This window comes from Drosophila elegans, unplaced genomic scaffold (assembly GCF_018152505.1).
Source record: "Drosophila elegans isolate 14027-0461.03 unplaced genomic scaffold, ASM1815250v1 contig_476, whole genome shotgun sequence".
NCBI lineage: Eukaryota > Metazoa > Arthropoda > Insecta > Diptera > Drosophilidae > Drosophila > Drosophila elegans.
Genome location: NW_024545863.1, coordinates 5,663,607 through 5,677,650, shown reverse-complemented (window position 1 = coordinate 5,677,650; position 14,044 = coordinate 5,663,607). Strand labels below are relative to the sequence as shown.

The window sequence follows — 14,044 nt, the reverse complement described above, 5'->3', positions numbered from 1 at the left end:
AGGGGATGTAGCTCAGATGGTAGAGCGCTCGCTTAGCATGTGAGAGGTACGGGGATCGATGCCCCGCATCTCCAAGGGATTTGTAGATCTTTTTTATATGTTGAATTTATTAAAAATAAAAATCGTGTATTTAAATTAAAATTGCATACAAAATATTTAGTTTTACTAATTTCAGTAAATAATAAATTTCAAATAAAATGTAAGAGAAAACGATGATCACGACACTTAGAAAATTTTAAATGAATTTTAATAATTAATTAAAAAAAACTTAATTTAACATTTTAGTTTTGCTGGTTATTTATAAGTCTACAGAAAGGTGCACCGAATATTTAAGGATATTTATTATCTCTTAGAGCATTATACATGAAACAATCAAGTGTGATCAAAAATAAAATGTACTGTTCAAAAACAAAAATATGACGTCCTTGGAGATGCGGGGCATCGATCCCCGTACCTCTCACATGCTAAGCGAGCGCTCTACCATCTGAGCTACATCCCCATATAACGGTACTCTATTATTGGTGACTTAAGGACTTACTGGTCAAAACAACGATACTATTCGTGACCACGATAATGGTATTTTGCTTGGTCAACAGATCACGTTGAAAGCATTCAAAGTGTGCGGTGCAATGACACAGATTCGACCGGAATTTAAATTTGTCAACCTCTTGTGAAAGTGGCTTCGAGACTATTATAAAACTAAAGTCAGACGAGTTTAGTAGACGAAACACAAAACTGGTTAAAGATATTGTTTCAAGCCAGATTTATAGGGCGAACTACTTCGACACTATACGGTATCGAGTATCGATCCACATCACAACCAACACTTTCAATAAATGAGCTCCGGCAAAAGAAGATAAAAAATTAGATAACGGAGTGGGAAAAAAAACATTTTTTTTTTATAAAAATATATAAAAATTCATATGTTTATATATATAATAGTACCCCGTTTTGAGTGCATAAAAGTACACAAAACAGTTAAAAATATAATCCGGGCTCAACCGGGATTTGAACCCGGGACCTCTCGCACCCAAAGCGAGAATCATACCCCTAGACCATTGAGCCTCTTAAATTAAATGCGGCCAAATAGCCCAAATAAGCAAAAATTTCCTGCCATAAGCTTAAAATAGAAATAAAATAATCAAATTTTAATTTGTTATTTAGACAAATAGTTTTCAAGCCTTTTGTTATCTGCGAGGCCGTTTTTTTTTACAAGGTGAACTGCATGTTTCAGGCAGTATATCTATGGATACCTCTGCGGCGTGTCGAAATTTTAAAAAGACCTCTTGGCGGGCGGAAGTGCAATTGGGGATGTAGCTCAGATGGTAGAGCGCTCGCTTAGCATGTGAGAGGTACGGGGATCGATGCCCCGCATCTCCAAATATAGTTAATTTTTTTATAGAATATATGTTTTTTGTTAAATTTTTGTTTAACACTGATTAGAACTACAATTTTTAGCTGATCATAATCGATCCGTTTAATATCAATAAAAAAAAACACCCCGTCATTTTTCTTAACGTAAACGGTCCGCTAGTCAGATTTACATAAATGTATCTGCTCCACAAAAAAATGTTTTAAAAGCCATTATTATTGCTAATAAATGTATTATTTCTTAATGTTATTTAAAACTTATTATGATCATATTACCTTGGTAAATTTTCTTCCCTATGCCAAACGCCATCAGGGTAATGAAATAAGGCTCTTTGGACAAAGTTCGAGAGTTGTCGACTCCAGTAACCTGCACAAATATTTAATTATTCATAACTTTAAACAATCACGGCGACTTCAGCATCATCCGTGTAACCCCAGGGTCTAGCCCCTTACCATCCTTCCACTTAGATCCCCTTTACGACACAACAAACACAATACAAACACACGCAAAAACAGGGGACAGGATACAGCGGGAGTTCTCCGACTTCTGCAAACGTTTAGCTGCTGTTCTGGCTGCTACCGCTGATGGTAATAACATTGTCGTAAAATCATGTTTGGCTTATCGTGGGACTCCCGGGACGATGATCCAGGATTTCTGGGGGAAAGTCCCGCGCACTCTGCATTTAAATGCCGCCAACGTCGAGAAACGGCGTGAATTATAGTGGCGTAGGTTAAATGCCGTTAGACAGCCACATAAACTGCAAACCCTTTCTGGCGCACTCAAAAAAAAAATGCAACCAACATTGACAACAGAATACCAAGTTTATATATTTATATTCGGATCTCGCTAATAACTTAATTTATAATTTATTTCGGTTGATTTCTGTGAAAATGCGAGACAAAAGTTTGCTTCGTAGTGGGTTTTTATATTGATTAAAGAGATTAAAGGTTATTTTAGACAAGATAAGAAAAGTCTGTTGTCGACTGAACAAATATGTTTGAGGATTTTTGTAGAAAAATACATACATACATTCGGTTATTTCGAAAAAATTAAATTAAAATTTTACATGTTTTACTTACTTTTTCTTTGTTATTATTGTGACATAAGTAAATATTATATTGACATGGTTGTGGGCTTGTTCATTTTAGAACCTTCTTTATAATATTATCTTCGAATTTTAATAAGTCCTGTCTGTGTTAAGCAAACGCTTTTTTGAGTAGTTTTTCGAATAGGACAATCAGATTCAAAAAGAAATTTACTAGAGTGAGCAACAATTATTTCAAAACAAAAACAGTCTTATGGTTTTTATTATTTACTTGCTTTAATTGCATTTCTTTAATTCATTTTCTATAACGGATCGTTAATGCTCAGATCAATTTTCTACAAATGACAATAAGAAATATTAATAAGGAATAAAGATTATGGATCTGTGATCTTACTTTTGTAGGACGGCAGCAAACAAAATTTGTCGGACAAAATTGTTTCGTAGAGAAGTCTTTATAAGGCGTCTGGCACAAATCATTGGTCAAACATTTGTAGATTCCATTCGGCCCGCAAGTCAGGTTAATCTGGACAGCACAAACGATTTATTGTCAATTCTAAAAAGTTTGGGATAATTAAATTTGCACTTACGCTTTCGTCATGGCAGCAAACTGTACTGAACGGGCATGTGGTAGTTGTTTGAAAAGAATTGCTACGATAAGCAAACTTAGTTACACAATTTTCTGCTTTGACACAATGGGCTTTTCCGTCCGAACCGCACGAAAAATAAGCCTGACTAAGTCCTAGAAGAACTGAGGCACCGAAAAAAGCAGCAAAGATCCGGATTGTCATTGTTTTTGAAACTCTGATAGAGACTGATAATTCTCCTCCCTGTGTGATGGTTTTATAGCGTTCTAAAAACAGAAATCGTGCCTTATCGGTTCGCGTTAGTACAGCCCGAAATAAAATTAAGATTTATTAGTAGCAAATTATATTTAAAAGTGTTTTAAAAACCCTGATTTTATTATAAAGTATTTTAATACATTTTTTAAAAAATAAGTGACAATAGGAGATTTATTATTTGGTTAATTTTTCCGAATGTGAACGTTTCTCAAATCAGTTCTAGAATCTATTATAAAAATATAATTTCTTTACATGAGTACATTAATGCCGATAAGCAGTCACATAAAGAATTACCAACATTGTCTTGTATATTTACAAGACATTTAAAATTTAAAAAAATAAACACACACAAATATTGGAATCTCGACAATGTTGATCTCGTTATCACATAAAAGTATAATATAAATCAAAAGTAATAATAATTCGGGTCTTTCTCGGTTATTAAGAAACGTAATATATATAATTTGTATTAATACCAAAAGATTAAAGGTTATTAAGAGAAAGATAAGGCAATTCAGTTGCCGATTGACTGAATTATATATATAAAATGCTGATACGACCTAAAACTTCGCCAGAAATACAATATGATTTTAATTTTTGTGGAAAATAAGAGGCTTACATAATTATACAATCGGTTTTGAAAGTTTATTTCAATTATTTCCTCTGTAGAGATGACTTTTAATATAAATGAGTCCTAGCTTTGCGCGAGTCCAAAAAGTTTTTGACTTCTGCTATTAATTTTTGTGAAATTATTTGCATTCGCTCGCACACAAAACTAACGCAAAGAAAGTTCCGACAACAAGTGGACCTGGCATCTAGTACCCTAGTACCTCCTGCCAATCCTCCTGGTCCTCGGCTTGTTTTCTTGTAATTATCGCTTTTGTTTGTTAGCTGAACTTTTGCCAGGTTTTGGCCGCCGGCTAACATACAAAATTAGCGCTCCGCTCACCAAAATGACTAAACAATATTTACTATTGCTGGATGCGGGCGGTGGTTTTGGGCCCATCTCAGCCAACGTCTCAAGACGCTGCCAAAGTGGGCAACATATTGTCGTTGTACGCCGAACAACATAATTTTCTAATTGGCCAAAGTTGCTGCCAAGTTTTCGCCCAGGCCAGACCAGACAGACCGAGAAAACATTTGTTCTCTGTTTCGGTTTGCTAATTCAATTTTAATGCTTGATTTCATATTAATTGAAAGTGGCGTTTTGAAAATTTATTTTGGGCGCTGCGATAGGGGGTGGAAAATTTATATTTTATTTTTACGTGGAAAAGGTGATAGTTAGGAAGAATAGAAAAAGAAAACAAAACTACATTGATAACCTTACACTTATAAGTATAATTAAACCAAGAAAAATCGATTACTTGAAGGTTAATTTGTTGGCTAAATTCTTCATTTCACTTCTTATAAGTCTTCATAGTTAAATTTCATCGATGCTTGGAAACCCCCAATAAGCTTCTATTTCCGCAGTCAAACTCATTGAACCTTGCCATCTTTAGTCAGTTCGCATCGACCCCAAGTTGTATTTGCCCAAGGGCTTCTTCTCCAACCATTCGAAGGCGTTCATAACAGATGACCTCATATTTGTGGCACCCACACCCACACCCCATCCCTCAATCCTGGCAAGAAGTTTGATTTCCAAGACGCTTTTTCTTGTCGCCGCTTTTTATGGCATGCACAAAAGCCAAAAGGCAAACACACTCGAGTCATAAAAAGATGCCTGCAGACAAACAAAGCGACACACGAGCATAGAACAAGACCAACATAAAGATCAAATGTCAATACAGGGAATCGGGGGACGCAGATTCGGCTAAATGTGGCCAAAAGGCGGCAGTGGAAAGACAAACAGCAGCGACAGGAAAATGTACAACAAATTTCTAAACGTTGTCATAAAAATGAAATGAAAACAAGCAGAAGGCGGTCAACAAACGGGAAAGGCTAAACTTAAGACATTCAATAAGTTTACTTACGCCAAGCTGAACAACAGCCACAAAAAGAGAGCAGGTCCTGACCTTTCTATCGCTTTAAATATGTGTATGACCAGGTTGGGAGTACTCTACCAACCCCCCCATAAATCTCAAAGGTTTTATGTTTATGTGCACGAAATTGTTTTTAACGACAATGTGTGTCCATGTAAATTATTAGTTTAATAACGTCTCATCTTAGGGCAATTATTATAGCTCTTTTGGGATCTTGCTTTATGGGGCTTGACAGAATATTAACAGAATGGGTTCAGGGAGTAGAAAATTAAAGTATTCAATATATAATCTTAAAAACCAAAGTAATATTCATACGTTTGTACAGATTTCACAAAATACTTATCTAAAAATTTTCACAAATTGTATTTATAACAATTTGTCATAGCCTCTTTCTTAATTTCTTGCTTTGATGAGAAGTGACCAAAACCTGCAGTTAATAGTCCAATACTTTCCTTGCAGACGTCCGACTTCGAAGTGGTATATCATTAAAGTCTTGTGGATTAAGTCTCTAAAAATCTCCATTTAAAACTTGATTTGTAGTTTCCGATCGATTTTTCGTAATTTTTATGATGTTACCCCTTTCATAATTGCGTTTAAATATTGGTTAGTAAACCTGTCAAGTCACGATAAGGAGAGGAAAAATATAAAAAGAGACCATAATGAAAAGATGGATTAACAAATTCGTGTCATAGTAAAACATTTTTAAAGTAGTTTTAGAAACAACTAACCATATAACCCAAATTTTTGTCTGGGCGGGATATTACCTACACGTTAGCAAAGCAAGCCCTCATCGCCTTAATCAAATCACGGCCATAAGGATACCCTCATAAATATGTCAATTAATGGCACGGCCCCGCCCACCGTCCGTCTGCTGTCTTATCTCAATGAAGACATAAACGCTCTGATATCAATTTATGTCAATGTAAATGTTTCTTTGCTGTTCACCCGAAATTGGGTATAATGTATGCGAACCTCGCCACCATTCCCTGGGACATGTGTCGGCGAATCTTAAATGGAGCTTATGAAACTATTAAAAGGCGAGCAGACAAGGCACACATGTCTCACTAACAAACAAACAAACAGGATAGTGTCCTTAGTGAGGGGGAACCACATATCTCGGGGTTGGGGGTAATTAGTTTGCTACACGCTCGAGGCGTGCCTTCAATGCCCTGGTCCTGTTGGTCCTGGGCCGCCATGAATAATTCCAGGCGGTGGCAAAAACTTTGACCAGCTGCTCGAAAAGATTGACAAAACCCCAAGTCAGGCCAACCACAAGACCAAGACGATGCTAATAACGATGATGATGATGGGGATTTTCGAGGACAAGAAGTGACTGAGTAAATTACTCATACGCACGATTGCCCTCGAACATTCATTATTTAGTCAGTCTTTGGCATTTTTTGCGGTTAACGTTAATTGCCTTTGTCTCAGCCACATTTGCATAATGCCGCTCTAAACAATAAAAATCTAATTTGGCCCCGTTTGCATTATAATTTCTTGTTAAATTCATAATTGTTAATTTCTGTTGTGCGTTGCCAACACTGACTGGCATTTTCTTTGGGGCTTAACTTTAATTAAGAGGCAAGTGCCAGGGCTGTTTCCTCCGAATGTCCTGCTGCGCTGGCTGTCCTGCTCACAAGGGTGGAAAGATTGAGGAGAGTCGTGCATGTGAATGGTCAGTCTGGTCACTGAAGACGACTTTATAAAGGGTGAAAGAATTTTGGCTGCTTTTAATGAACTTGGCACTGGCAGAGATTGCTTGCCAGTTAAATTAGCACGAATAAAAAAAAAAGGAATTTTTGTTAGGGAATTACGTTGCACCGAAGATATTATTTCTCAAAGCTGAATAACTGGACAGCATTTAGATTTTAAATTAATAAAAATATTGTGCATAATTTGTTATTTTTAAAACCATTTCAATGTAAACTTATAACCAAAAAAATACTCAATTTAAAATAAATAAATTGTTTACTTGTTAATATATTTCTTTAAATTATTTTGTGGTCAAGTCTCTATAAACTTATTTCTTCTAACATTCTAACATTCTAACTTTGCTTATTTTCCCTCTCCCAATAAAATACATTTTAACAGGACGACTCTTCTAAACGATTTTGTTGTTCCTGCCACAATTAGTTTCCCTTCCCCGCAAACAGCCACAAAATGTGTACCATTAAAAAGCAAAAACTTTAAGCGGCTCACCACCTTAACTTCCCTTCCTCTTTTAGTATTGCCAAGAAACAAAAACCATTAAAACAATTTAATCGCACTCGAGGAAATCTTCGCGAGCCAGAAAGTCGAGCATGAAATGCAAAAGTTTTTATTTTGACGCTTGGCGCCTTCGCTGCTGGCTCCTGATTGTAAATCGTTATCCTCGCGGGGCTCGAATTCGGAGGTGTTTGCTTCGCTGCCACCCTTACAAGTTAATTTTCACATTGGGACATGACTGACACCCCCTCCCGATTTTCCACCTCCCCTCCTTGAGCTGCGGTAATTTCCTCGGCACTTTTGTTTAGTTTTTGATTTGACTTTTACTTTTTGCTGGCTGGTTTTTCGGTTTTGCCGGCTAATTATCATCATTTTGGGCAAATGCCTGAAGCGATTTGCCTCGGCCGAGGTTTTTATGCTCCGAAGTTTGAACGGCATCAAGGGAATTTCTTCGGGGTGTTCGGGCCATTATGAAGCCATCAAAATAACTTGTTGTTGCGGGGGAAACTTTTTGCTGTGATTTTCATAGCCGAAAAACAATCAAAATTTAATGTGCGGCGCCGCGCTTTGATTGAAAAATAAAATACTCGGCATAATCAAATAAATGCCCAAACAACAACAGCTTTTCACAAAAAAAAGTGTGCAAAATAAACTGCTCATCATTTTCCAGGCCTGCAGTTACAGGTCCCTTAACAATCCCCAAAACGAAACCATTCCGAGATGCGATTCCGATTCCACCCGCATTTGCACGATTCGTTAAACAAAGCACACGTTAACAGGAGCAAACCGAAGGACGTTGGGTGGGCGGTGAGCAGTCCAAAGGCAAACAGACATCCCGGACGGTCAGTTTCAGCAGTTGCCCGCCGGCCATCATTTAATGTTAATGTTAATGTGAGTGGGGGCCAAAATATTTGGCAACACATTTGCTTACAAAAAATTGGGCAGTAAAGAAGGCATTTCCAAAATATACAAATATGGTTTTTAATTTTTAAAATTTGTTTTGCCCCTATGTTTGTAAAACATTGATTAACAAGATGAATTGAATTAAATAATTATAGTTGCGGGTTATGTGGGTACTAGCTTGAATTATATACTACTGTACTACTTATTATAATCCACATATGTTATTAACCGTCTAAATTTTGATGTTGCTTTCACAGTGTAATAGTATTTATAAAAGAAAGTCAAAAATTGTTTTTAAATATATTATAAAGAGTATTCAAAATTCTTTAATCCGTTGGTCCATCAAATGCTTTTAACTTTTATTTGTTTAATACATTTTTTGTTCAGGGCTGCGGCAGAGTTGCTGCTGCTTTTGTTTGCTAGCTACAACTGTCGTTTTGGGACAAGATCCAAAAACCAAAAGGTAAAGTCGAAAAAAATATACGAAAAACAAGAAGAAACGTTGCAAAATTGTTGGCAAATATTGAATTTGCAACATATTCGACTCATATGTCACACCGAAACGGTGGAAGCTGTCGCGAGTGAGTAACAAAAGGTTTCTGTTTACCAACATTTGCATTTTAGCTAGGAGAACGGGGGCTTACCTTTTTTTAGAGTAGCTAAAAACGAGACTTGACCAGAAGGATGACGAATAGAGCGGTGAAGTGTGAGGGTAATGGGCTGTCCGAGAAAAATATCAAATGCAGCGCAGCTGTTGTGTAAATAGTGAGACATTAATTTTAATTGTTGTGTCAGGAGGGGAATTTTTAGATGAGAAATGGTTAGGGACTTTGTTTAGTACCTAAAGGGCTCAAAAGAAAAAAAAATGGTTATGTTTTCTTCCTTAACTTAAAACTTTTACACACTTTACACATTTAATTTGAAAATCTTTATGTTTTTTTAAGCTTTTCACCAAAATATTAATCGGAAAAAGCCTCGTACTTATTTAAAAGTTTATTTATATTTTTAAATATTTAATCAACTATGAGAGCCATCCTAGCTTTTAGTAAATAATTTAATGTAAACATATGGAGTAAAATCGTGTACAAAAAATTAACAAATAAATAAAATAAAACAAACGTTTGTGCTTCCATAAAATTAAAAAAAATATGCCACTTAGTAATCCTGTATTCCTTTTCACGGCAATAACTATAACCACATCCTCTAGCCATCTAATTTTCTTATCATATAGTTTTACCTTCATTCCCCTTACTTCTTTGACAGTTTAAAACCCTTCTGAAATACCCTTTTGGCAAAACAATAAAAATGAATATGTATTTAAATAACAGTTGCTATCAACACCGTCACACGCTGTTCCCAGCATTTGCAACTCACTCACAAGCCCCTTAAGCACCTTTGTCCGGCCAAAATATTAGAGAAAAGATGAGAAAAATGGAGAAACTGCGGTCCAAGTAACTATAACATTTAAGCGGCTTTGCGCAAAGTTGTGGGCCATTTGATAGCCTCTGGCTTTAAGGGAGCTGCCTATCCCTTTTACTGTACCTGAATTCTATAAAAGTGTTTTTCATATGTTGGTATACAAATAAAATGTACGAGCATTTTATTTTTATGGCTGACAACTGGCAAGGTTGAGGCCAGAAGGCCTAAATCATGTAAAGGATTTGCGTTTTATCATGTCTCGGGGCAGGCTTTTGGGTTTCTATCGCCATTCGGTATCACTTCACCAGCAGTTGACAGGAAATTGAAAATTTCCACAAAGCGTCATGAGTGCGTTTGCCGGGTTCGAAGTGTCAGCGATGCGATTCCCAAGGAGGCCAATAACATTTACGCTAATTTGATAATCTGTTCACGCACAAGGACCAGACATTTGCATGGGGCTGAAGGATCCTGGACGCCCCTAATTGGCTGCAATGGGACCCCGGGGATCCCAGCCAACTGTTTATGCTCTGTTGCTGTATCTGTGTCTGTATCCAGCGGATGGACCCTTTTTGTGCCCTATCAGCGCGTTATCATCGCATTGCCTTTCACTCTTGAGCAAGCAGAAACACTTTTGGTCCGTGGTCAGCGAGTTTATTATATTGTCCTTTATTTTTATACCCGCTTATCGCTTTATTGTTGGCCAGAAAGCTGTTTCGACCAGCAAAAAAGTCCGTTTTGGTAATCGCTTTTACACGCTTGACTTCAGATGAAATTAGCTGCGGGTTTGGGATTTGTTTCGGTTTTGCTTTAGGTCAGAGGTTAGCCAAATAAATTAGATATATCAGAATGTAATTATTTATGTGTGTTGCAGAAATGCTTAGGCGGCTAAAAATAATTGCTTTTGGGCTGTAAATGTTTTTGATGGACTTATAAAGTCTGGAATGAAATCATTTAATTGGCTTTTTTAAAAAAAAATTAACAAAAATTTTACTTGTAACAAAATATATTTTTTAAAACTTCTCAGCCTAATGATATTATATTTCCTCCCATGAAACTCTTTTAAGTCCAAATTGAGAGTTCGTAAATTTTCTGTCTGCCCCGCATCTCGTTCTCATTAGCTGCCGTCTTCCTCTCTAAAATTGGCTCGCAACAACGGAAATGTCGGGCCAGCCCACACGGCGTATGAGCAATCTGCTTCCCTTCGACATACACAGAAACAAGAAACATACGCCCCGTGGGCATTTCTCTGTGGCATGTGTGTGGGTTGATGTCCTAGTGTGCGACAAGATTTATGTGTGTTTTCTTTTTCTGTCGGCGAACATTTTAACGCCTGCAAATTTGCTAATTAATTAGTTTAAATGCTCAAGGAGAGCTGACTGAAGATATAATTATAATGGAAATCAAGTTGTGTACTGCATATAGATCAAATTCAGTTCCCCTACCAAGAACAAGTCTAGTAATATCCCCAAATTAATGCGTTTATGAGTGACTAACGCAGACGAGGTAAAAAAAAGCTTTAAAAAAGGGCGAGGAAAAACACGCGCGCGTTTTTACACGCATGTAATTTGTGGGAAATTTGTTCAACCCTTTTTCTGCACTTTTCGCATACTTTTGCGGCAAATAAAGGCAAAATTAATTTAACGCATGTTTTTCCTGGGTCCCTGCATAATGGAATTGACTTAAGGTTATTAATATGAGCACTCTGGGCACCAAAAAAAAAAAAAAAAAAAAAAAATAGCATGGAAAAAAGCAAAGAATTCGGGAGATGCCTAAGTAAATGTTTGGTGCTGCTGTTGCTGCTGCGGCTGTTGGTAACCTTTAACGTCAATTTTATGCAAATTATGTTGTTTCGGTTGGAGATTTCCACTGGGGAGGATGGATGTCTCGCTCTGTACGAGGGGGCGTGGCATTTTTAAACGACGGGGCGTCGCTCGAAAGTTTTGGAGTGCTGGGGAGTGTTGTTATTGAAGTTTTCCCGAGGTGGCGTCTGTCGACTGCTCACTGCTGACTTATTCAATAAGCCAAGTTGAAGTATGCTCCATTATATATTTGTTGGTGGCTGTGGTCGGAGCTGCTTAAGCAAATACCGTGTGCTCGTATATGCAAAAAGTGCAAATAATAATAATAAAGAGTACTTATTGTTTGATTTATGCGTCTGTGTATGCACAATGCTGACTGGGCGAAGGATGAGCTATGTTTTTAGTTCTGAGATGGCAAGGAGATCCTTTTCCCAAGCTGGCTTTTGCTCGTTTTAATTGAGTTATAGCTGTAAATATATGGGATATGAAATTTGGGGAGTAGAACTCTCAACCAGTGAGAGAACTTATATTTCAATGGCAAAGAAATTAAATCTACTGATTAATGAATAACAAATTTGTATTAATTGGATTGGATTAATTAACAAATATTATAAAGAAATGAATTTTGTTCATCATTCTCAAACTGAATTATAGTAGCTTTCCATAATTTATCTCTAAACCACTTCAGCTAACACTGCTTAATTTTGAAACTTTCATACCCTCCAACTTTTGCTAGCTAATCCTTCGCCATCACTTTTCCCTTCTAACCATCAACAGCAACAATGAAAAACCCCCGATAAAGTCACCTTTATTTGTCAGTCTTAGGCTCCCCCGAGTCAACTGTCAAGTCCTTCTATACCCAGGCACGTTCCTTTGCCTTTCGCACAATCCTGAAGCGTTAAACCGCACACACCTATCACGATGATGATGACGTTCCTTTTTCCTGCGCTTTTTTTTTTTTTTTTTGGAGCTGTTTTTGTTGTTCCACAGTGCGGATGGCTAAGTGAGCCATTTATCTTCGCTGGAACCTCAAGCGCGACATAACAGCAATAGCAACAACAGGGTCTACAACAATCACTTCCTACAGGCGACATCCAATCCTCAATAACACCGCTTTGGAAATAAAACGATTTATATGGCGCAACAACAAAAATCCAATAGAGGTGCACACAGAACAGAGATCGAAAATGCAGGCAAAGAAAAATTAATTTAATTTCATAAAACAAGATTTATAAGTGCTTAGATGAAAATAATATCCTTACTTTATATACCTACAAAATAAAATTCACAATTAAGGAACTACCATTACCCAAAAGTAAGAATATAGCATACATCTTACTAGGTGTAATCTAGTATCTAATCTAATTTTTCTGGATGTATATTCCAAGAACAAAATACTATATTTTTTAATTAAAGATATAAATGATTTCCCAGTGTAGGCATCAGTATACGGCGAATCCTGTCTTATTTTCGTTTTATTCGGCCTTATCCAGACCAACATCAATCGAACAACCACTACAGCAACAACACGTAGTAAATGAAACCCCTGTAAAAAAAAAGAACCGAAAAGGAAAAACCGAAGTAAAATCGAAGATTGCTATCTTTGACGGCTTGTTTTCCTGCCCATTCTGCCTGGCCGATGGGCGGGGGGCGTGCCAGCTATTATGTATTGGCGTTGAAACAATTTGAACAACAGTAGTCGGCGTCTCCGAAGGAGAGAGCAAAAAAAAAAACAAATGAAAGGAAGTCGTTTAAAAGTACAAACGGACATTATTTATCGCTCAAACCATTTAGCCGCAGAAACTACCCGAGGAAGAGCAAATCCGAATACGAATTCGAATCCGAAAGCGAGTCCTTTGGAACCCCACCCACTTGTCCACCTCGTGTTGTTGTGTCTACTTAGTTGTAACAAATGGAAAAACGCAAAGAACGAAGACTCCTGGCCACAATGCGTTGCATATAATTTCTATTCGAATTTCGGGGGTTGGGATGCAGAGGAAGTGGCTTGAGCCGGTCTAGCAATTGGATTTTAGGATAGCTACTAAGGGCAATCGATTGATTTCTGCTTGCTCAAGCAGTTTTCTCGATAAGTAATTTACAGTTGTCATTAAGTGGGAAAACATTGCGGAGTTGTGGATTGGAAGTGCGTGTGAGAAGTTTCTCGAGATGAGCTTTTGGTGTTTTCAAGTATTTGTTCTTGAAAAACACGTGTGGTTTATGGTAAGTCCAAAAGAGAATTTAAGACCCATTCTCTTACAAACAAAGCACTCTTCTAAAAAGATTATGTTTATTTTTAAATAATAATTGGGGCCATAAAAATGTCAAATTCCAGATTATAAAGACACAAAAAGATTAGCAAATTTACAAAAATTACATAAATTTATTTTAAATAGACAATTTAAAAACTCAAGAAAAATAAAAGCTCACTCAACAAGTATTGAAAGTAAACATAATGTAATGTCACTAACAGACTAAGACAGTAT

At 36.8% G+C, this 14,044-nt stretch overlaps 1 protein-coding gene and 4 non-coding genes across 5 annotated transcripts; 2 read left to right on the top strand and 3 right to left on the bottom strand.

The window, feature by feature from the left end:
* The first annotated feature begins 1 nt into the window (after position 1).
* Positions 2–74, top strand: Trnaa-agc. The gene has a single exon. It is a non-coding gene; the product is annotated as a tRNA-Ala (tRNA).
* Positions 75–426: 352 nt separating this feature from the next.
* Trnaa-agc lies at positions 427–499 on the bottom strand. Its single transcript has one exon. It is a non-coding gene; the product is annotated as a tRNA-Ala (tRNA).
* A 494-nt stretch (positions 500–993) lies between these two features.
* Trnap-ugg lies at positions 994–1,065 on the bottom strand. The gene has a single exon. It is a non-coding gene; the product is annotated as a tRNA-Pro (tRNA).
* Positions 1,066–1,307: 242 nt separating this feature from the next.
* Trnaa-agc lies at positions 1,308–1,380 on the top strand. Its single transcript has one exon. It is a non-coding gene; the product is annotated as a tRNA-Ala (tRNA).
* A 1,291-nt stretch (positions 1,381–2,671) lies between these two features.
* On the bottom strand, positions 2,672–3,236 carry LOC108140452. The gene is made up of 3 exons (XM_017263184.2): positions 3,005–3,236; positions 2,812–2,940; positions 2,672–2,752 (listed from the first exon to the last, which is right to left on the bottom strand). The coding sequence occupies exons 1-3, from the start codon at positions 3,203–3,205 to the stop codon at positions 2,720–2,722; spliced, it is 363 nt and encodes a 120-aa protein (XP_017118673.1). The 5' UTR covers positions 3,206–3,236; the 3' UTR covers positions 2,672–2,719.
* Between the last annotated feature and the right edge of the window lie 10,808 nt (positions 3,237–14,044).